At 45.7% G+C, this 22,355-nt stretch overlaps 1 protein-coding gene across 1 annotated transcript; it reads left to right on the plus strand.

Annotated features, from left to right (window-relative positions):
• Positions 1–6,580: 6,580 nt before the first annotated feature.
• On the plus strand, positions 6,581–21,387 carry RAB1B (RAB1B, member RAS oncogene family). The gene is made up of 6 exons (XM_083591591.1): positions 6,581–6,877; positions 13,990–14,062; positions 16,387–16,482; positions 16,702–16,797; positions 17,580–17,711; positions 19,457–21,387. The coding sequence occupies exons 1-6, from the start codon at positions 6,864–6,866 to the stop codon at positions 19,649–19,651; spliced, it is 606 nt and encodes a 201-aa protein (XP_083447717.1). The 5' UTR covers positions 6,581–6,863; the 3' UTR covers positions 19,652–21,387.
• Positions 21,388–22,355: the final 968 nt, after the last annotated feature.

Consider the following 22,355-nt stretch of genomic DNA (forward strand, 5'->3'; position numbering starts at 1 on the left):
AAATGTTCCATGACCGAGTTTGAGGCCTTGTACTCTAACAACGTTGCAAGCCTATGTGGCAGTAGTTCTTGATGACTAATTCTGACAGGAGAGAGAGACTATTGTACTATTAAGTTTGTTAGTCGCTTTTCTCAAAGAATAACCCAAAGGGACTTCAAATAACTTATTGGGAAGGGTCTGAATTAGATAAATTCAATCTGGGTGTCAACGGACTCTTTGATTGGCTGAAGCCTCCCGTCAGTTGGGCTTTAACTGAGAGAGACTGTTGAGATTTTGGCAGTTGATGAGTCGGTGGAAATAAAGTGGTTGAGGAGGGAAATGTGAGGGAATGCGACCAGAGAACGGCTGAGGGGGGTGGGGATGGATTAATAATTGAAAATTAATAATATATTAGTGATCAGTGTGTTGTTAATGCTTGGCTGGTAACGGTCTGTGGGAGTTATTGGCTGGGTGGAGGTTTAGGGATTTGGCCTGAGGTAAATGCCACTTAAGGGCAACAGTGGAGTCTATAGAAACTGTTGTCAAGCATCTCAACACCCCAATGTAAATATAAGTATTCCCTTCACTAAGCCAACAATCTTAAAAGTTCATCTTGGCTCTAGGGTTGGCATCCATTTCATGCCCAAGCACCCACCTGAAGACCTTCTTTTTTCAACAAATCTAAACTGGGAGCTTTCCCAGTTTGCATTTGTACTGGAGTTGCTTTAAATATATTTTTATTGTTTTAATTACATCTTGTTTGTCACCCTTGGCTCCTTTGGGAGGAAATATGGGATATAATAATCATAACAATAAACACACTCCTAAGAGGTTTTGAAAACATTTCGAGTAAATTGGTGGCAGTAGAAGATTAAAAAGGAGGATAGACCAACTAAATTTGGGTTATACAATTGAGGTTGAGTGTTGGCATCCATCTCACGCCTAAGCAAACTATCCGGAAACTTCTGAAGACCTCCTTCTTTCAGAAAACCTTTAAAATGAGATCTTCCCCAGTCTGCATCTGTCTCAGCCCCAGAAGATAAAATACAGGGACTTGCGTGCATTGTATATGGTAGATTTTAAAAAGGCATTCCATTCCTCACTTTCAACTTGAAATGGTACAATGTTCTTTAGCACTGCCCTTTTTTAAATTCTATTCCAGATGTGAGGCTTCTTTGAAAGCTGCTTTGAACTGCTGAAGGAAGAGTGGGATCTAAGTATTACTTATTTAAAGGTGGTGCATATCCTACTGTGCTAATGAGATTTTTAAAAAATATATAATAAATATATGAGTGCCATCACACAGCCCCCAATGGAACATTTGTAGCGCTGCATCACAATCCTAGATTTGCGTGAAGTCAGGGCAGGTTAGCAGAGGAAAAAATATGGCAGGTTGCACCAGAGCAGTGGTCACAGCATGGGAGGGACAGAGAGGAAAAGTGGTTGAAAAAATTAGAGTACAGTGACAAGAGAGTTGGGAAAGGCTCTGCTGTTCTAGCTTTTTTGGTGCTAGCTTCTCTGCTGTTTAGTTCCTTGTGTATTTCACTCCCGGTACCATGTGTTGCTTTCAACATGAAGTCCCAGATTCAAAGTAGTAATTTTAAATAGATATCTTAACAAGTAAACACCTGTCTATGTGCAACATCCACCAGCTGCACTTAGCCTGTTCAGTTAGAGATTAACTGACAGGCTTCCTCTTAATATTCCATTCATCTTAAAGAGACACTGATGTTATTAGAATTTAAGGTCTCAAATATATAAATTAAATGTTCATAAATTTACAAGCCAAACACATAAGTATGTAAACCACGTGTCTGAAATAGTACAGGAGAACAATCCTGAAACCATTTTGACTCTTCCAAATTGACTTCAAATGTTTCTCTGCAAGGAGGAAGGAAATGGGAAAGCCTCTCCATTGTCTTTTGCTTACCTGTCTTAAAGGCATCTTTGCGTATGAATAGGGTGAGCCTGTGACCTGGATTCAGGAATTAAAATATTTACCATCACAAAAGAATGGCCGGGCTGCCAAAGTAAGCAGTCACTGGCCATTGTCAGGTATCCTGGCACACAGGATTTCTGTTGTAGACTGCCTCCTTCTGTGATGTATGTATGATGTTTTTGGGGGTGGTCTTGAGCTACAGGGTGGGCACTTTCAAAAGTCTATATAAGGGCTTGCACACCTTTGTTCTGGGTTCTTTTTCATTATTCACAATTTCAAAGCAAGGAATCTTAACTCTTGGACATTATTTCACCCCTTTCTTACAAGTGAAATCAAGACATTGTATGATAATTTAATTAAAAATTAATAAGACTATGAAGGGAGGGGTTTTGTTGTTGCTAAAATTGATTTTGCAAGCAACCCATTATCCTTTATAAGGATATTATAGGATTATAGCAGGATGCTTATTTTACATGATGACTAACAAAACAGACTTTTAAAATTCTATAGCAAAACGTTTTGGCGTCCACCTTTTTAAGCTGCTCATTTATTATTTCATTTATATATAAACCTACCAGTACTTGGGGATAATACACTCTTAGAATAAAGGGATAGGTAATTGTGTGTGTGGTATATAATTTCAGGATGTTGACTGCCTGTTGGGAGGCTGCAGCACCCCCTGGCAGGCAAACAACAAACAGGTATTGTTTATTCTTTATCACAGCCACGCAAATATAACATTAGGATCCACTTTGGTCAGATTCAGATCTCATCATAATCTTCAGTGTTTTTGAACAGTATTTCCTCTGGATGTAAGAAAAAGAGACTGAATTATATCAGCTTTATTCAATTATTTACCATATGTATGTTCTGGCCTTCACTCAAAGGTCTCAGAATAAAAATACATAAAAAATACATACAATTAAAACCAAATGTTCAGAAATTGTATTTGACCTTAGTCAAGCCCAGACTCAGGCAGCTGCTGGGTTGAAAATGACCCCCCTGGACCCACTAACCCCAGGTATCACTGTTATCAGATTAGCAGGTGCCCTCCAGCAATGGCTGCTGGCCTCTACCATTTGCAGCCAGCAAGATGCAGTGTCTGACCGTGATGTTGAGACTGCATTTTGGGAAAGAAAATGTGGCAGCACCTTCAACCCAGCACCTACTTTTCCATCTAGCGTTTGATAGGTGGTAGTGGGAGCAACTACCTGATGGGATTGGGGGCCCAAAGCACCACTTTGCCAAGGGTCTGTTTAAGCCTGATGCCAACCTGGACTTAGCAAGGGGCCAGGAGTGTCATTGGCCATATGGCATCAATAAACAAGCCTTTAAGGTTTGGGTTTTACACTGGGGGGTGGCGAATACAGATTCCATACCTGAGGTTGGCTGTGGAGGCTTTCTCAGAGAAACACCTCTGTGACAGGGTTGGGATTTGAGGTCCCTGTGACTTGGGAGGTCCGCCTCAGGCAGGTAGACTATCTCACTCTATATGTCTTGTCTAGATCTCAAATAAAAAGATGGCAGGCTAATTCTACTGGTCTCTGTAGCTCAGTAGGTGGTGCAGACAGGCCTCATGTGAATCATTAAATCAGAGCTTTCCAAACTTTTCATGTTGGTGACACACTTTTTAGATATGCGTCATTTCGTGACACAGTAATTCAGATTTATTAGCAAACTGGAGGTTAAACTAACCCATTTCCAGCCCCGGGACGAGCAAGCGAGCGTTTGTATGACACGCCGACACACTAATTTGTTGCAGCATGCACCTTGGAAAGCTCTGCATTAAATTAAGTCTGGCCTCAGTATCACAGGGGAGCAACTGGCCAAGAGAGAGCCAAGGCAACATGGGTGACTCCTGTCCTTTCACGCCAAGTTTTGAGTAGCAGTAGAAGAAATCCTACTTACATTTTGAAGTTTCTTCTACGTACATTTTCTTTCTACTTACATTTTGAAGTTAACATTATGAAGTTTCTCTGTAGAAAGGTAATTTAAAACACACAACCAGCACCTATGTTTTCTATCGCCCTAAAACCCACCTAAGCTACTCCAACCCCTACCCCTAAATATCAGTCTAAAAATATACAAAGCTATGGAAAGCATTATATAAAAATATAAATGAAAATGTGTAAGTACCAAAACAAAATATAAATCCTCTTATCCTCTCTCACACACCCACAGACACACTCTCACACTGCTCCTACCACTCCTGACTCCTGGACTGGACACCTCTGGTTTGTGACTTTTAAGCCAGAATTCAAAGAGATGTCACAAAGGTGGGCAGGTCACTGTTACCTTGACAACCCAACTGCTCCTCAGTCTTGATGCTTCTTCAGAACTTTGAGGCGCCTGATAGTTTGTCTGAAACACCTTGTTGAAACATCTCTATTCATATTCATATCAGATTATCCTGATTTCTAAGAGAAGTTACCACCCCAATCTCCTTTTAAATACAATATGAAATGCACATCTCCCAGGTTGAGGGATGTTGATAACACAGCATTAGGCAATCTGCTTTACAAGCAGGAGGTCCCAGGTTCAATCCCCAGCGTCTCTAGGTAGGAATGGGTATCTTCTCTGTCTGAAACCCCGCAGAACTGCTGCTGATACCAGAGTTGATAATAGTGTGGTAGATAATAGTGGTTTGCTATGATATAAGGCCAGCTTCCTATCTAGATTCCTATGTTGTCTTTTAACTTGAGAGCCAGCAACCTTTCCCACAAGAAACAATGATTAATTTCTTTCACATACAATATAACATCCTTTTCACATGTACTACTGGCAAGCCAGGTGTCTACTATCTTACTGTATATCTGTGCAGCTGGTTATTCCTGCCTAAGTGTAGAACCTTGTTATGTACTGAAGTTCTCACCCTGGGCCAGCAGGGGGGTACTGTAGATAGTTTTCACTCAGGTCCACATATGCAAATAAGGAATTGAAAGTGATGTTCAGTGATTGGATAGTTACAGAAAGTGGTTACTGTTGCTTTGTAGTTGAGTTCTATAGAAGCAGGTTGGCTGAACCCTTCAGCTCAGTTCTGTTCTGGCCTATGAATAAACAAGAGATGTTTGAAGAATCGCTGTGTCGTCTGATATGTTCACCCACAACTTAACAAACCTTACATTTGTCCCCATTGAAATTCATTTTGATAGCTTGGGCCCAGGTCTCCAATCTGTTAAGGTCATCTTGAATCCCGATTCTGTCTTCAGCCGCATTAGCTGAATGTATGTGCTTACATGCTCTTCCAGAATTCTTGTTTGTTTTATTTGGAATTGCATAGCTGCTTCCAGAACATGTCTGTACCATCAAAGCTGAGATGTTGGTGGTAGCTATATGTTTCTCCAACAACCTACTTATGAACAATGTTAAAACTAACTTAAAGAGCACTCATCTCATCTAGCCAGTTGGGCACAGAAAATCCAGTTTCTGAATTACTCGTTCTCATTATATATCATTAAAACATTATCCTTTAGACACCTATGCATAGGCTAGCCAGGGGTCAGCAAACATTTTCAGCAGGGGGCCGGTCCACTGTCCCTCAGACATTGTGGGGGGGGGGGGGGCGGACTATATTTTGAAGAGAAAAAAATGAATGAATTCCTATGCCCCACAAATAACCCAGATATGCATTTTAAATAAAAGCACACATTCTACTCATGTGAAAACACCAGGCAGGCCCCACAAATAACCCAGAGATGCCTTTTAAATAAAAGGACACATTCTACTCATGTAAAGACACGCTGATTCCTGGATCATCCACAGGCCAGATTGAGAAGGCGATTGGGCCAGATCCAGCCCCCGTGCCTTACTTTGCCTTCCCATGGGCTAGACCCAAATGAAATCAGTTGGGCTCTGCAATTTGGAAGTGATCCACTGCCCTACATCAAGGAAAGGGTATTATTTGCTAGGTTATAAACAAGCCTACAAGACTGGAGTCCTTCATACCACAAAAATAAAAACATATTGAACGTGACAAAATCACTTGGTGACAGGCAGTGGGACAAACTGCCAAGGGCACTTCTGGATAGCAGCTCTGCAGAGATTCAAAGCAGAGCTCTCTCTCTTGACACCCATCTATCAGTGATATTTAAGGATAATTAAATCACTTCCACCCCAATGCACAAGCTATATGAGTCACAGATGATCCCTCCCAACTGAAAGGGTTCTAGTGGATGAAAATAAGCTGTTATAACAAGGAGAGTAGACTGCAGATGCAGCAGAGTCAATATACGGCATGTAACTAGACAACAGCAATTGTTGCAACAAATCCAAAGGGCAGTGCAGCCCAATGTCTGAATTATTTTACATGTACTGGAGCAGAGATAGTTTGTCTAGCAACACCCCCATTTTTTAATTTTGATAACTGCATGCCTATATTTGTTATATTTTCCAGTTTTATATTGGCCTCAAGTCAGAAATGTATGAGTAGACATTCTTAGTACTGCGTTTGTAAGATCAAATAATTTCAACTCTGTACTCCCAGAAAGAGAGTCTGCTGCACTTTTGCTCGGTTGAGCGTTGCAGCGCGAACTATATCTCCCAGACACCTTTGCGCAGGCAGGGGCGAGCCCAGGTCACGCGGTGTGAAAGCCGACTCGAGGCGGGGCGTGCGCGAGAGGGAGGCTGACGTAGGACGCGAACGGCCTAGAACTCCCTTTCCCACAATGCCTCGCGGGGCCAGGAAGGCGATGGGTGGGGCTGCGGGAGCAAAAGCGCCTCGAAAACTCCTCTGGAGAGCGGGAGGGGGAGGAAAAGACTACATCTCCCGGCGTGCTCTACGCGCTGGCGCCTGCGCGGTGAGAAGTCGCACCTGAGGGAAAGAGGGGAGGAGGGAGCGGCCGCCATCTTGCGTGAGGGAGAGACCGGACCAGCTTAGCCAGGAAGGAAGGAAGGAGGGAGGGAAGCAGCTAGTCAGCCGCCGACCCACCACCGCGGAGGAGCCGCCATGAACCCCGAGTAGTGAGTGTTTCTCTGCTGGGCCTGGCCGGAGGGAGGGGGCGGACTGGCTTCTACTTTGGGGAAGGGGAGGGGCTGAAGTTCCGGGCTCTCTTCTTCCTTCCCCCCCATATGAGGCCTAGATAGACTCCCTCCCCCGGTTCTCCTAAGGGCGCCGGTGACAGTCGGTGTCGAGTGGGGGAGAAGAGGCTGAATATATATACATATAATATATACATATATATACACACAAATACGCATGCACATACACCTTAGCCCATTCCTTATAGGTGTGGGGAGTAGTATACATATAACTGGTTGGAGGGAACGGCTGAAACTCGACTCTTGTGCCAGCCCCTTCCTCTCCCATGAACTGTTTAGCCCCGTTGCGCTATGGTGCCTCCTGTCCTTGGTAGCTTTTTATGTCTGTCCCCAACTTCCCACTCTGTGTCTCTTGCTAGTCTTCACCCCACATTGGTCTTGTGCCATTCTTCCTCCTGACCCCAAATTGCCCACTTGCCTTGTCTGTCTTTCCCTAACTTTCTGCTGTGTTTTCCCGCAACCACTCCTCTGCCTCCGCCCTCCCCTTGCAACTACTAGCCTCTTGTGCTATTATTCCCCCCCCCCCCGTGTTCATGATTTCCCCCCTTTCCATTTCGTTTTTACACACCTGCATACCACACTGTTTCGCTTATAATGCATTTAGTTCACTTATTTCGTGAAATATCTAAAACAATGTGTGCAGTTAAGAAAAGAGAGATTTAGCCTGTTTTTAAGGACTAAGTCTTCACAGGGTGTTTGAAAGCAGATAGTGTTTCCTTAAGATGTACGATAGACAAACAGATGGTGGAAGAGGAAGATGAAAGGTCGATTCACTGATTAAGTGAGGCATACATAAATGTTATATACAGGTGTACCTGTGTGTGTGTGTGTGTGTGTATAAAGCAGGGATGGGGAATCTGGCCCTCCAGATTTTGCTGGACTACAACTCCCATCACCCCTGGCCATTGACAATGCAGGCTGCTGGGAGTTGGAGTCTAATAACACCTGGAGGGCTGTAGGATCCCTACCCCATATAAAGTTAAGCTTCTGTGTTTGTCCTCATTAACTAAGAAGAGTCTGTTCTTATACACCCCTGCAAAGAAAAAAAAATCTTTAATCCTATTCACCCTTACTTGAAAGTTGACTGTTTTACTCAGTGACACTTGCTTCCAAGTAAAGAAGCATAGAATCATGATGTACGGTAAATTTCTGTGTCTATCTCACTTTCTGTTCAACGGAATAGTCTTCGAGTTCATATAAACATCTTCCAACTCCATCATGTGCTCCCACTATATTGCCATGTGTTTTTTACTTTGTACAGGAAAGTATCCACCCAATCAGGTGAGTAGTTGTTTACAAATCTGCTGTTAGATCCTCCTATATTATATACCTGCCCACTTAAGTGACCACTTGCCACATTATGTGGTTTCTGACCTAGGAAGTCTTATGCCACAGTGAACAATTAAGGTCTTTAAGGTGCTGCAAGATGCTTTGTGTTTGCTGGAGTTTGTCTTCTGTAGAAGCTATTTAGGTGGCCTGGCCTAACTTCTGTAGTTGACACTGTTCATCTGACCACATTCATTGAGGCCTTGCGAGGTTATCCCAAAGTTGTTTCTGGTAACTTTTCCTGCTGTGTAAATAGTCCTACAGCCATGGTAGAAAAGAGCGGGGTGCTTTTACAAGTAAAGTTCATGAGCAAGCAAGCAAGCAAGCAAGCAAGCAGGGATTTGGGCATTAACTCAAACTCCTGCTTCTTTCAAACTGTTAAGAACTTGAAACAAGTTTTGTTAAACTGAGGTAGTTTGTAAAAACAGTAATTTCAAACTGTGTACCAAGTAAGCACAGGTATCTGAGAGCATCTGTATTCCCATCTGCTCAGAATGGGAGATCCCCTTAACACACTACTTTGTGTGTGCAGAGGCACTGGCTTGAAAGCTATTCTTTTATGGGCTAGCACAATCACATTTCAAACCCTGTTTTAGCTGTCTGTTTTAGCTACACAGAGTAGACCCATTGGCATTACTGTATACGACCAACATTGGACCAAGGATGGACACAAGAACGTACATAGAACATAAGAGGCTGCCTTATAAACTAGCTCAGATCATTTGTCCACCCAGCTCAATTTTGTCCATGCTGACCGGCAGCGGCTCTTCAGTCTGAAGTCTTTCCCATGCAGCCTAGGATCTTTTGCATGCAAAGCATGTACTTTACTATTGAGCGCCATCCCTTTAAGACTCTGAGCAGAATATGCTGTTGTTTAATTCCCAGATGTCAAGTAATTGGGCTTTTAGTCACTGAGTGTGAAGGGAAAGCACCATGCAGGTGCTCAAAGGCACACTTTCTTGGAGATACAGAGTTCTGGCCATTGTATGTAGCACGGGAGACTCATGAATCTCAAAATGGGCTCATGAAATCTTGAGGCCCAGCAATAGTGGGCCTGAGGCCACTATAGTTTTGGGACCTTTGGTCCTTTCTGCTGCATCTCTGGCTAGTTCTGACTTGTAAAAAATTACCTGGCTGATGTTCTGTAGAGAATAAATAATGCTTCCATGAGATCAACCAGGAGATCATTGGTTTTACATTCATTTCAGGGATGGGGAGCCTGTGGCCTATCAGCCCCAAACAATGGTTAGGGTTGAAAAGAATTGTAGCTCAGCAACATCTGGAGTGCCACAGGTTCCCCGCATATGTTTTATTCTAAGCTCTTGGTTTTCCAGTGTGGGCAAGCAGGCTAGAACAGCCTTCTTTGGGCCAGTTTCTTCTGTGGACTTTGTTGGCAAAGGATTAACAGCTACCCATCAGGATGATCTGCTGCACCTTCTCGGAATGGCTACTCTGAGCCATCCCCAGAAACATTCACCCTCATTATCCAGGGTTGACTGTGGTTGCCATAGCCTCTGCAGAGGCTACTGTAGCTTGTCGGGTCAGCTTTGGTACCTTTGGTTTAAAAAACAGAAGTTTCTTCTCTATCAGCTCTTAGCTGGTCACGAATGCCGTTACCATTGAGATGATGTGTTAGCAAAGTTACAACTCGTAGTGGCTGCAGACTCAGTGGCCAGACTTTGTTTCATTGGCGCCAAGGACAGCAGTACCTTTTCTCAGTGCTGAGCCCAGGCTATATAGTTTACTGTGGTGGAGAGCTAACCTAGCATAGTGGCTAAGAAACTGAGCTATGGAAACAAGAAGTTCCCAATTCAAATCTTGCCTCTTCTGTTAACTCATTAGGGGCAAGCTAAGACAGTCTCAGCCTTCCAGCTGCAATGTGGGGAATCATAATATTGATCTACCTTACAGGACTGATGTATACATTACTGATAAGATGTCTGTGTAGCACTTTGCTACATGCTAATCATCACATTAAGTGCTTGGCTGCACAAATCCAGAAAGCATCAGTTCTGCTGGTAAACCTGCATTACAACAGGAACCTCCTGTTTTTAGGGGTAAAGGTGGAACATGATGCTGCACTGGCAGAAATCTTGGGTTCCTCGACCCTTAGGTCTGTAAACATTTATTGTGGATGGCACCTTAAGAACTATAGTGGTGCTTTTGGCTTTGTACAGACCTATTTCTTAAATAGGTAGAGGTTTCTAGCCTTGAAAGGATGTTGGTTACGTCCTATAGAGGTCTGGTGTTCTGAAGCAAAGGGGTGTAGTTTTAAAATAAGGAGAAAAGAGAAATCGTCTTCGGTCTTGCAGGGGGAGATAAGTGTAATAAAGTGTCAACAAGATGGTTGGATTGTCATAACTACTCTGAAAAACAGTCTTGAGGTCTCTTTTAAGTTCCAGGGTCTTCTTTCATGGGAAGTGTTCAAAGAAATGACCTGAAGATCATGTGCCATCCTTTCCTGGCAGAATGGATTTGCTGTCTGGCTGCCCTTAACTTTTTAGGACACCTTGGTCTTCACAGTTCAAGTTTGTTGACTGCCTCTTTAGCAGCTGCTGAGTCCCCTGCCCTGGTAGCTGTGAGTTGGCTGGGAAAAAACAGATGCGTTCTAGGTTGTGGTGCAATCTGGCAAATAGATCAGAAGCATGTGATCTGGGTCAGATGCCTTTAATCTGAATTTAGGTTCAGCAGAATTGGGGCTACCTCTAGCTCAGGCTAAAACCTTTTGAAGTCTGTTTCGCAGTTGTTTGTCCCTTTGGGCCCAGGGCTTGTATATATCTTGCCCTTCCTTTCTCAAACCTGCAATGAGTGAGGAACAGCTGGGAATTGGTGGCATTCCTAAGGTCACCTGAGTCCATGACTGAGGCTTGAGACTTTAGATTTCATTGGCATGCATTTGCTTTGTGAATAGCATTGCCTCCCCCACCCCCCAAGATTAGGGATAGTCCCTTCCCTCTGTGCTTAATCAGGAAAAGTGCCAGCACACCATCTCGTGACTCGCCTGCTTCCTGTCACCTCTCCCGCACACTAGTCAAACACTCCAATTAAGAAACTTCCTTCCTTCTGACTGTTGGCTATACTTACAGCTTGGTACATGGGAGAGAACAGCCTGATAGTCAAGTGCCCTGCTGTGCTTTTGGAGTAGGGGGATCCTTGGCAGCAGTGCTGGTGGTGTGGCAAAGGGGTGGTGTTGTGAAACAGATTCCAGAAGGTTTCTGTGGTAGTCCCCTGAGCTGCAACTTCAGATGAGTTGGGGGAAAATGGGAAGTGATTCTGGGGCTTTTCGGAACAGGAACGATGTAAGACAAAGGGCCTGAGTAAGACAGTGGAACTGTCTCCCTCTGTGGACTCTCCTTCTTTGGGGGTTTTTAAGCAGAGGTTGCATGGTCATCTGTCATGGATGCTAGATGTCCCGTTCCAACTCTACAATTCTCTGATTCTAAGGCCCAGCGACTCAGCTGGGAGCATGATGGTGCTTAGATATATTACGCACTCTTCATCACAACGTCCCAGGGCAGGTCACAACAATGTAAAATACAACATTGAAAACAGTTTAAAACCATTTACAAGCACAACAGGTGTGGGTCCTAAAATATTTATATCTCAAATGCAAAAAGGCCAGGCATCTTCAGCCTACAAATGAAAGATGTATAGTGATGGTGCTAGATGTGTCTCTCTGTGGAGGGAGTTCTGCTGCTTCGGGGCTCCCAGGTCATCCCTATCCTGAGCTTCTGAGGGCAGAGGATCTACTCTTAATAGCCCCCTCTGCTGATCTTCACAGCTGAGAAGGTCTGTATGGAAGGAAGCAATCTTTCATATATTTGGGGCCCAAGTTGGTTTAAACACTAGCATGAGCACCTCCCAAAGATGGCCATTCTTAATTGTTATGGAGGCTTAACAGTATTGTTTTAGAAAAGGATGAGGATAAGGTGGTGGAAGTTGTGTTGTAAAACCTCTAGGCTAGCATCTTCTAACTTGGTGCCCTCCAGACATTTTGGACCACAACTCCCATCAGCCCCAGCCAGCACATTGTAGTCCAACATTTATGGAGGGCACCAGGTTAGAGGAGGCTGCTCCAGGTGGCAGAAGTTAGCCATGATTTAAAATTGAGCCTGTCTTTGAAACAGTTTGCAAACACTGGTTAAAGCTAACCATGGTTAGAGTTGATGTCGCTGTAGGTTAGCTCTGACAAAAGTGAAGCAAGGCAGGGATAAATTTTCACTAGGGTGTGTGGGGAGGAGAGTGCATGAATCACTGACTCACTCCCTGTTGCTTAACCATGAGTAAGAGATTGAGAGAATTATGCTTCTACTTGGCCTTACTGTCCCTAGTGCCAGTTAACCATACTGATTCATAGGAATTATTAGACAAAGTGCCAGAAGTCCACTGCTGCATTTGTCACTGGCGACTGCATCTTTTAATTGGGCAAGGGGCTCTACCCCTCTTGTCGAATCTGGAAAAGGGAAGGAGATGCTCACCTTGAAGTTCAGTCTCTCAGAAAGTAGTGAAACTTTTTACTGCTTTTTTAGTGCCTCCACCACAACCCATCCTTGTCAAACCAGATGTTGTGGCCTACAACTCCCATCATCCCTGACCACTGTCTATGCTGGCTGGGGCTGATGGGGGTTGGAGTACACAGGCTCCCTGCCCTGTTCTAAGCACTTCTGAAGCTAGCATTATAAGGTGTCCCCCCCCCCTTCCCAGGTCCTCCAATGCTCACTGGAAAATTGTAGCAGAGACCTTATCCCACACCTTGGGATAAGGGCAGGGCTGGGTCTCTGGTGAGTGCCGAGACCAAGCAACATTTCTAAAACCCAGCAGAGTACATAATCATGGCGTATACACAGAGCCCTACCCTATGACTTTCCAAGGAAGTATCTGCTTTCGATGAGTAGTGCATTGTGACAGTTCCTACAAAGATGATTTATTTGGATAGTGAAGTCAGACCTGAACAATCAAACAGAACATTCAAACATTGCTCAAGGCTTGTGCATACACAGCAAACTCATCCAAATGATAACCTTGTCAAAGAAACAAATGTGGTGGGGTATTTAATGCAATTTGCTGCATGTCAAATACATGCTTCACTTTGTGTAGAGGTGCTCCTTTACAGAATACCTGCCGGCCACAGATAATCTGGGGTTTAGCCATATCTCAGTGCTAGAGCATCTGCTTCTTATGCAGAAAGTCCCTGGTCTAATCCCTGACATCTCTAGATAGTGCTGGGAACATTCCCTTGCCTGAAAGTTTGGAGACCTGTCTCCAGGCAGTGTAGATGCTACTGAGCCATGTGGACCAGTGGCATGACTTGGTATAAGACAGATTTCAATTTCCTGTTGGGTGAGCTGGGACATGAGCTTGAACAGTGAGGAGGCTGATTAATTGGGGGCGGACGGGCAGTACCACTTGGGACCTAATGGTTTCTGCTTTGGCCTGCTCTGGCTCCTGATTTCTTCAGTAGATAACAATCAAGATGTTTTTGTACCTCCCTTGAGCAATTTCAGAAGAGAACTTGGATTTCTGGGGCAGCCAGATCCTGTGCTATATTACTGTAATATTCAGAATACTCAAGCTTAGTATAAGAATGTCCTCACTGCCGAGTCAAGTACAGTGTCTGGAGAGGAAACAAATTAGCCCAGATGATGATGATGAGCGATACTTTTTCTATCCATACAAAACTTGTTTGTTCTCCTCTTTCTATTTTCCAGTGACTACCTGTTCAAACTGCTTCTGATTGGTGACTCCGGTGTGGGGAAGTCATGTCTCTTATTGCGGTTTGCTGTAAGTATTTACTCTTGCCCTAAGTGGCAACCTTTCTTCCTAGCCTGGGGAGCAAATGCAACCCTCCAGGGCTCCTTGTCTGGTCTTTGGCATGCTCCCCAGGCCACACCCCCTCCTCCAGACCACATCCTCCTTGAGACACCCTCAAGTGGCGGAATCCATGTGGTGGCACTATGGGTGCAGCATGAGTGCCTTGCCTACTGCTGGTGGAGAAGCTGCAAGAAACAAGGAGAAGAGGCAGCGGCTTCTGGCAAGATCTTGTGGACCTCTCAAAATGCACCTGGCGTGTGGTGAATTTCAAATGCTGCATTTTGAGAGGTCCACAAGATCTTGCCAGAAGCCGCTGCCTCTTCTCCTTGTTTCTCCAGTGCTGGTGCCCCACCATGGGAGAAAAGTTGTGCTGACTACCACAGCTTCCAACAAGATCTCACAAGAGCCCTGCAGGATCTCACTGGAAGCCATAGCTTCACCAGCAGTGCATTTTGCACCTGGCTACTGGCCACTTGCGACCAAGTGAAGATGCCCAGGCACCAGGATGGCGCCTGACATCTCCACCATCTGAAGATGCACGCCTGGGGATCCTTGGATCTTGCCTGTTTTCACACACATCATGTAGAATTCTATCCATGATATTCTATCCATGATATTTTATCTACACAATTTGTATTGAATAATATGACTTTCAAGCCCTCTGGCCTCAAAATGGCAACTAGACATGTACCCCTGACTTAAGGAGCCACTTAGTTCCTAGCTTATATATCTGAGTTTGAACCCCGGTAAGTGAGACTTCAGCAGGGGCAGTAGTAGGAGTTGAGGACACCTTCCTGTTTCACCTTAGGTGGTGAAATGGGATGGGCCACCCCTGACTCTGCACATCCCTCTTTCTTTTCTGGATGAAGGCTACTCTGCTCACTTTTGCCTTTCTCCCCACCCATCCCTGGCATGTCAAAAGCTTTACCAGAAGGGAATGCAGTCCTCAGGGTGAAGGGGTTTCCCCAACCCTTGTCCTAGCCTATTGTTAGTGAGCATAAGAGAAAGCAACTGATTGGAGCTTGGTGATGAGTTTTCTTAAAGCTTTTCAGTAGATTTGAGCCAACTGAAGAGGCACAAGACCTGTGACTAATCCCCTTGGAATCTCTTATCTCACCCCCCCTTAACACACACAAAAATACAACATTCATTGTGAGGAAGCTTTGTTTTCTCTGTTTGCCCCTCAGGATGAGCAGCTGTAGCAATACAGTTTTTAAATTTTTCTGGTCTTTAGGAAATCCCTCTTCCATTCCAACGTGTCTGCCAAGGAACCCTAGTTTGCAGTGTAGAGAGTTTTGCTAAATGCATTGCTCACATGAGCTGAGCACAGATTAAGAAACAGACTCCCCCCACAACCGAGTAGTTGTCATGAGCCTAAAAATTCTGAGTATTATTTATTAAATTTCTATCCCACCCTTCCTGCCAAAGAAGCACAGGGTGGCAAACATCAAACAGTTTAAACAATGCAATTTAAAATAACCTATTTAAAACATTTGAAAAATTATCTAAAAACATTTAAAGGCAATCACAATGGTACTACTACCAGTAAGAGATCTCCCATTTCTTGGTGCTGTATTAGACATACCGCCTTGCCTGCAGGCTTACAGTCAGAAGGTAGAAATAAAACAGGAGGAGGAGGAGAATCAAACTGGGGAAAGCCAGGATGAATAGCCATTGCACTGGAGTTGGGTGGCCGTTTCAGTACTAGCTGCCTGCAGTCCTCCCCAGCCTTCAGATCAGACACTGATTGTCGAAAGCCACAAGAAAACCTTTATTAACTATGATGTTCTTGCTGCTGAACTTATTCCCATTGAGAAACCCTAATGGGACCTTGAAGAACCTCTGAACTTGGAACAGTCCTGGGGCGAGGAATCATTGGTCTAGACTGTGCAGGAAGACAAGGGGAAAGTTGGTTTTGGTGTATTTCTCCCCTTCCCTTCTACTGTGTAATGCATGGTTTATACAGTGGTCTCACACTACAGTTGTTCCTTGCCAGTTGGCATTCTAGGCATATGCCAGCCTTCCCCAACCCTGTGCCCTTCACATGTTTTGGATTACAACAACTCCCAATAACCCCACCCAGCATGGATGTGCTGGCTGAGGTTGGTTGGATATGAATGCTGTTACCTAAAATGCACACTGCTTTTGTTTCATGTGTGTGAACATCTTGAGTGTTAGAATTGTTGGTTGCATTTTGATACACCTTTCCCCCACCCGAAAGAAGAGAATTGAGAACAGGAACGGTGACTTCTGTCTGCAACTTCTTATTGTTGATGAAACACTCTCTTTCCTAGGATGACACCTATACAGAAAGCTACATTAGCACCATTGGGGTGGACTTCAAAATCCGCACCATCGAGTTGGATGGCAAAACTATCAAGCTGCAAATTGTGAGTCTGTAAATCTCTTGGTTTCAAAAGTGTCTTTAGAGGAGTTTTTGGATGTGGGAACTAATCCCAGAATCTGGGTTGTTGATTGATTCCTCTGTGGAGAAGATGAATCGCATTCCTATAGCTCTGTCTAAAAGTTTCGCAAGGTCCACAGTTTCATCCATGGGTTGTAAACTAATGGTGCTGAGCCACAACTGTTATCATCTCTTCCCTCTCCAGTGGGACACGGCCGGGCAGGAACGGTTTCGAACCATCACCTCCAGTTACTACCGAGGGGCACATGGAATAATTGTGGTGTATGACGTAACGGATCAGGTAGAGTAACGGCTGCATTGTGGTGGTTAGAGCAGGGGTGGGAGATGGGGTAGGGGAAGATGAACAAATCTGTGTGTGTCTGTTTAGGGTATCCAGCTCTGGGGGTGAGGAGGAACAGTGGGAAAGAGGGACCATGAGTGTAAAAGGCAATCACCCACCTCATTTCTACAGAAGATGGTCTATGGCTGACATCTGTTCAGAAGGGTGGACCAAATGCTCCCATTTCCAGAGGTTATGTTGGTAGCGGTGTCTTGAATCAAAAGGCAGCTCTGTCTAACTAGAGACCATGAGAAGCAATTATCTCTCTATCCCCGATTGACAGGTGCAGTTCAAATTGTAATGTCAAAACACCCAAAAGGATGAAAGCAGGACAGTTAACTGGAGTGAGTGAGCAAAGCTCCATTCCGGCACATTTTTACCTCTCTTCTTGATGTATTTTGTGGATTGATGCATGGGTTGGATCCAATGACGTCCTACTTGGAGTAGACCCATTGAAATGAATGGACCTAAGTTTGTTCTCTGAACAGGACTAAAGTTGCCTACAACCCTAGGGCCATAATTTCGGAGAGCTCAGAATTTCCTAAGTTCTCCTTAAGGCTGAAGTTCTTGGGGGTCTGAGTTTTGTATTAAGTATTTTGTGAGATTCTTTCCATTGATGAAGCTGTCTAGTCTGCCTGCAGTCCTTTCCAGTGCCAAGGGATAATCAGGTTGATAGCCAGGCTTGGAAGTCTGAGCTCTGCTGCCTCTCATCCTCTTCCCTCTTGTGGGCTCCCACCTTTCAGGAATCCTACAACAACGTGAAGCAGTGGCTTCAGGAAATTGAGCGCTACGCCAGTGAAAATGTCAACAAGCTTCTCGTGGGCAACAAGTGCGACTTGACCACAAAAAAAGTGGTGGACTACACAACTGCCAAGGTGAGCCGCTGAAGGCAAGGCAGATGCCAGTGGCTGGGAAGAATAGCAAGTTGGAGGAGTTGCTCTTGTGCTTTAGGGCTTCTCACAGGCATCTGGTTGGCCACTGTTAAAAAAGGTAAAGGTAAAGGGCCAGTCGTGTCCGACTCTTGGGTTGTGCGCCCATCTCACTTAAGAGGCCGGGGGCCAGCGCTGTCCGGAGACACTTCCGGGTCACGTGGCCAGCGTGACGAAGTTAAAAAAGGACACTGCACTAAATGAACCACAGACCTGATCTAGCAGCCAGGCTCTTCTTATGCTCTTCAGGCTTTTCTTAGGTTCTTCAGGCAGGCGCAAGCAAACCCTGCAAATCAGCAACCTTTCCCCTCTCATCCTCAAGGCAGGAAGTGGGGCAACATTCGCTCCCTGTCAACCTTCTGGAGGCCATATACCAGTGGTGGGTGGGACCAGAGGCAAAAATGGCTGGAGCAACAAATGTAAATTTTCATTTGGCAAGTTCTATTCTTCACAAGTTCATACACTCTCCCTCCTTTATCCTCAATCCAAACAAGTGTGATCAGAGTTTGACACTATTCCAGCCGGGCAAAAGCACTCCAGGAAGATGTGGGAGGAGTGTAGCCTAGGGAGAATTCAGTGGTCCAGGTAGATGGCCTGGAGAGGCACATTTGACTCCAGGCCTGAAGTTCCCCACCGCATCATAAGGCCTGGTCTGCATGTGACAAGAGTACAATGTTGTTGAAAGGACTTCAGCATAACCCTGCAGACAGCTTAGGCACAAATAGTCTTTAACAAAAAACAAAACACCTAGCAGCCGTTTAGTGGGGGGAAATGTTTTTAAAAACACATAATTCTTTATAGGCTTGCATGTAACACTTCAGCGAAGGAAGGCAAAGCAATTCAGTTCAAACGCCCCATTGTAAGCAGCTGTCCTGGATCAGCAAATTAATTATTCTTTACTTTTGCCTTTCAGATGCTCCGAATAGAGGCAGTGTTCTGTTTATTTTAGCTTTTCAAACTATATGGTACAGACAGGTGTCTAGATCATATTTTTGAATGTCAGAATGCCTTGGGAACCTCCTGGCCCTTCTCTGGAACATCTGCTTTTATTTGCTTGCATCAGGGATAGCCAACATTGTGCTCTCCAGACTGTAGCACATCAGCCCTAGTGAGCAAGGCTAAGGATGGTGGGAGTTGTAGTACAGCGATATATCGATGGCACCGTGTTGGCTACTGCTGATTTACATTATTTATTTCCCACACCTTCAACCTAAAGCCAGTGGTGGTATGGTGGTTAGAGTGTTGGATTAGGACCTGGGAGAGCAGGGTTCAAATCCCTGCTCAGCAAAACATGCTCAGCCTAACCTGCCCCAAAGGGTTGTTGTGAGGATAACACGAGGAGGAAGAGAAGCATGTACACTACCTGAATCTCCCTGGAGGAAAAGGGGGATATAACTGTAACAAAGAAATGTCCAAGGGCAGCTAACAATAATAGTAAGAAGCAAAGTACATTGTAATATTATTAATAATAATAATAATAGTATAAAAACAGCAAATTAAAGCAACAAATTGAAGGAGAATGTGAAGAAAGGCCTCAGGCAACAATCTCAGTGTACACGTGGATTGATTATGGGAGATGGTTCAGCTGCTGGCCTTGCAGTTGAGGTACTGCAAGGAGCCTCTGACCTATGTAATAAAACCTGGGACTCTTTGCTCCTTCCTAACCTTCCCTCTCTCTTTTCTTTGGGCAGGAATTCGCAGACTCGCTTGGGATCCCCTTCCTGGAGACCAGCGCCAAGAATGCCACCAATGTGGAGCAGTCGTTCATGACTATGGCGGCTGAGATCAAGAAACGCATGGGCCCGGGTGCCACGGCTGGCGGCGACAGACCCAACCTGAAAATTGACAGCACTCCGGTCAAACAAGGAGGCGGCGGCTGCTGCTGAGGAGGAGGGACATGAGGATAGCGTGGGTGGGGGGGCGGGGGGCAGCCTGGGGGGCAGGCTGTGGGGAGAGGGGGCCTGCCCTTCCCCTTCTGGTCCAGCCCCACCTCCTGCTTCTTTTTCTTCTCCGAAGGTGGCTTTCCCGGATGATACCTCGCCGGAGGGGGACGGGACCTCCCTCCCCTTCCAGCTCAGCTGCTCCAAGTGCTGTTGAGTATCCTCGGCCTGTTTATTTTGGTTTTGGGGTTTTGTTTTGTTTTGTCACTTAACTCTGTAGGGGATTTTGTGTGGGAGGGGTATTGGGGTTGTGGGAGGCAGTGGGTTGGGCTGAGGGTGGGCTCTGTACAGGTTGCAAGCTTCCCTACAACATGGGGAAGTGGGGGGTGATGACATGTTCGTCTGCCTTGGGGCCCTCCTTCCCCTCCGCACCCCCCAAGGTAGGCAAGGCCTGGGCAATGGTTCTCTTTGCTGGTTTCGTTACGCTGCCCTCCCTTCTCTTCCCCCACCTCCAAAACTGTGTTTCTAATCTGGGGCAGAGCGTTGGTTATCTTTCGCTTCAGTCTCCCTTTGCTTCCTGCCCCCATGAGTCTTTGGACTTTGCTAGGGCAAGCCTGAGTTCCTGTGTCCTGTCCTTCTTACTGGCATTTGACTGGTTTGTCAGCAGGCAGGTTTTAGCTGGCAAAGGGCTGAAGTGTCTGTGCATCTCCCCCCCCCCCCTTGTCTCCAGGCCCCATTTGGACAAGATGCTGTGTGGCCCACCGCACTCATTCCCCTGCATGTAGCAACTGCTTTCTTTTTCTGCCAGGGGCGGGGGCTTGGTGTCCCTTGCTTCCTTGCCATTTTTTCTACCACCACATCCTTTCCGCCCCGGCCACTCCTAAAACCTTTCCTCTCAGGGCACCCTGTCTCCTCACAGCTCCTCGCTTTCCTAGCTGTCTTCTCCCTGCTGTGCCCCGTTTTTCCCAGCCTGCTCTAGGAACAGACATCCTGCTGGCCTCTAGCGGGAGGAGAAATGTGTAATACGGCCTCCCTCCATCACTAGCGCTGCTGCTGGTGCTGCTGCTTCCCCTCGCCCAAGTGGCGGGTGGTTTATTGATCTAATTTAATCCTTCCTCAAGACTGAACTACTGGGAGGAAGGAAGGTGGGTCGCGGGGGGCTTTCCCAGCTCCTGCATTCCACAGTCGATGAATGTATCTTTTGGACAGCTGGGCAAACTCTGTGAGTCTGCTTCAGGTGTGGTCTGAGCAGGACCCCGCTCACCTATGGCCATCTTGGCATGCTTTGGCCCTGATCTTCCTCCCACGCCACCCATTGATTTCCTTGTTGATATTGCAGGTCCGTGTAGCCAAACCCTATTCTTTTCCACCCACCCACCTTCCTTCCCTGGATCATGACCAAACCAAGGCCCATCCGTCCCACCCTGTCGCCCCCACTACCCCCGGTTTTCGGCTCTGGCTCCCAAGAATGCTGTATCGTCTTTTTTTTTTTTTTTTAGCACCAGGAAGCTGCATTTTCCATATTGCTTCACTACTACATTCATCCCATTGTCTTTCCCCTTCCCCCACTTTATTTAAGGAACGTCAGGGACCCCGCTGGGCCAGGAAGTGGGTGGAAGGTGGTTTTGTTCGTCAGCTTCTTCTTTTTCCACAAGTGAAATTTAAAAAAACACAAATGAGAGGAAAAGAGAAAAAAAAATCCAATAAAACATAACCAGCCTCTGCAAAATGAGGGATTTTCAGGCTTGGCTGTGTAGTCCTTATCTTCCTTCCTGCAAGGGATGCAAAAGGGTTGAGCTGCGCTTGTGGATTGTTGGGGTGGTGGTGTGTTTGCACTCTTGAAATGTTGCACCCAAGGAGTGGTGGATGTTAATGGTCTTAACTCCCACAGCTATGCTGGCAACCCCAGGCATCTCCTCTTCTTTCCTTTCGCTGCCCTGATGAAAAGCCATCAACTGAATTTGAAAAAATGTCACCATCTCATTTCTGGCTGCAGGGAAATAAGTGTCAGCTGAAAGAGCATGCCAGACAAGAGTCTTGTGTCCCTTTCTTGGTTCAGTCAGGAAAAATCAGGTTCCTTTGGGTCTTCAGCATCTTCTTGAGGAGAGTAAACTGTGGGTGGGAACCTGTCTCTGCATCCTGTTGGGCTCCCTATGGCAAGATTTGCCTTCCGGCTGAGGGCCACTAGTTTGTAATGTTCATTTTTAGCTTGTTGTAGCCAGTGCTGTGCCTGCTTTTGTGCCTCATCCTGGCTGGTAAAATCAGCCTCCATCTGTGATCTTATTGTGCAAGGCAGAGTTGATACTCCAGGGTGGGGCTTGGGGCTTTCTTTCATGATTCCACAGAACTGCTGAAAAGCAGAACGCAGGAAGCCTGATTGTGCAAGATGGATTAGGCAAACACTTCCAGGTTATCTGTAGATTTGTGGCTTTTGCTAACGAAACCTGGTTATCTTTTTAACTGTGGCTCAGGCTGACTGTGCTGGCGCCTGGCCTTTCATGAAGCGGGATTAAGAGAGCTCAGGTTCTCACTGCCCATTCTCCAGTCACACCCTAGAATTGCTGTAGCCAATGTGGTATAATGGACTTAGGGGCTGGGAAGACTTCAAAGCTATGTCAAACCTGTGTGTGTGAACGAGAGAAAAATTGTAGGCTCCCCCCCCACCCCTGCTCCACACGGTGCCATCCAGAAGCCCTGGACCACAACCCTT

This window comes from Podarcis filfolensis, assembly GCF_964270895.1.
Source record: "Podarcis filfolensis genome assembly, chromosome: 16".
NCBI classification, from domain to species: domain Eukaryota; kingdom Metazoa; phylum Chordata; class Lepidosauria; order Squamata; family Lacertidae; genus Podarcis; species Podarcis filfolensis.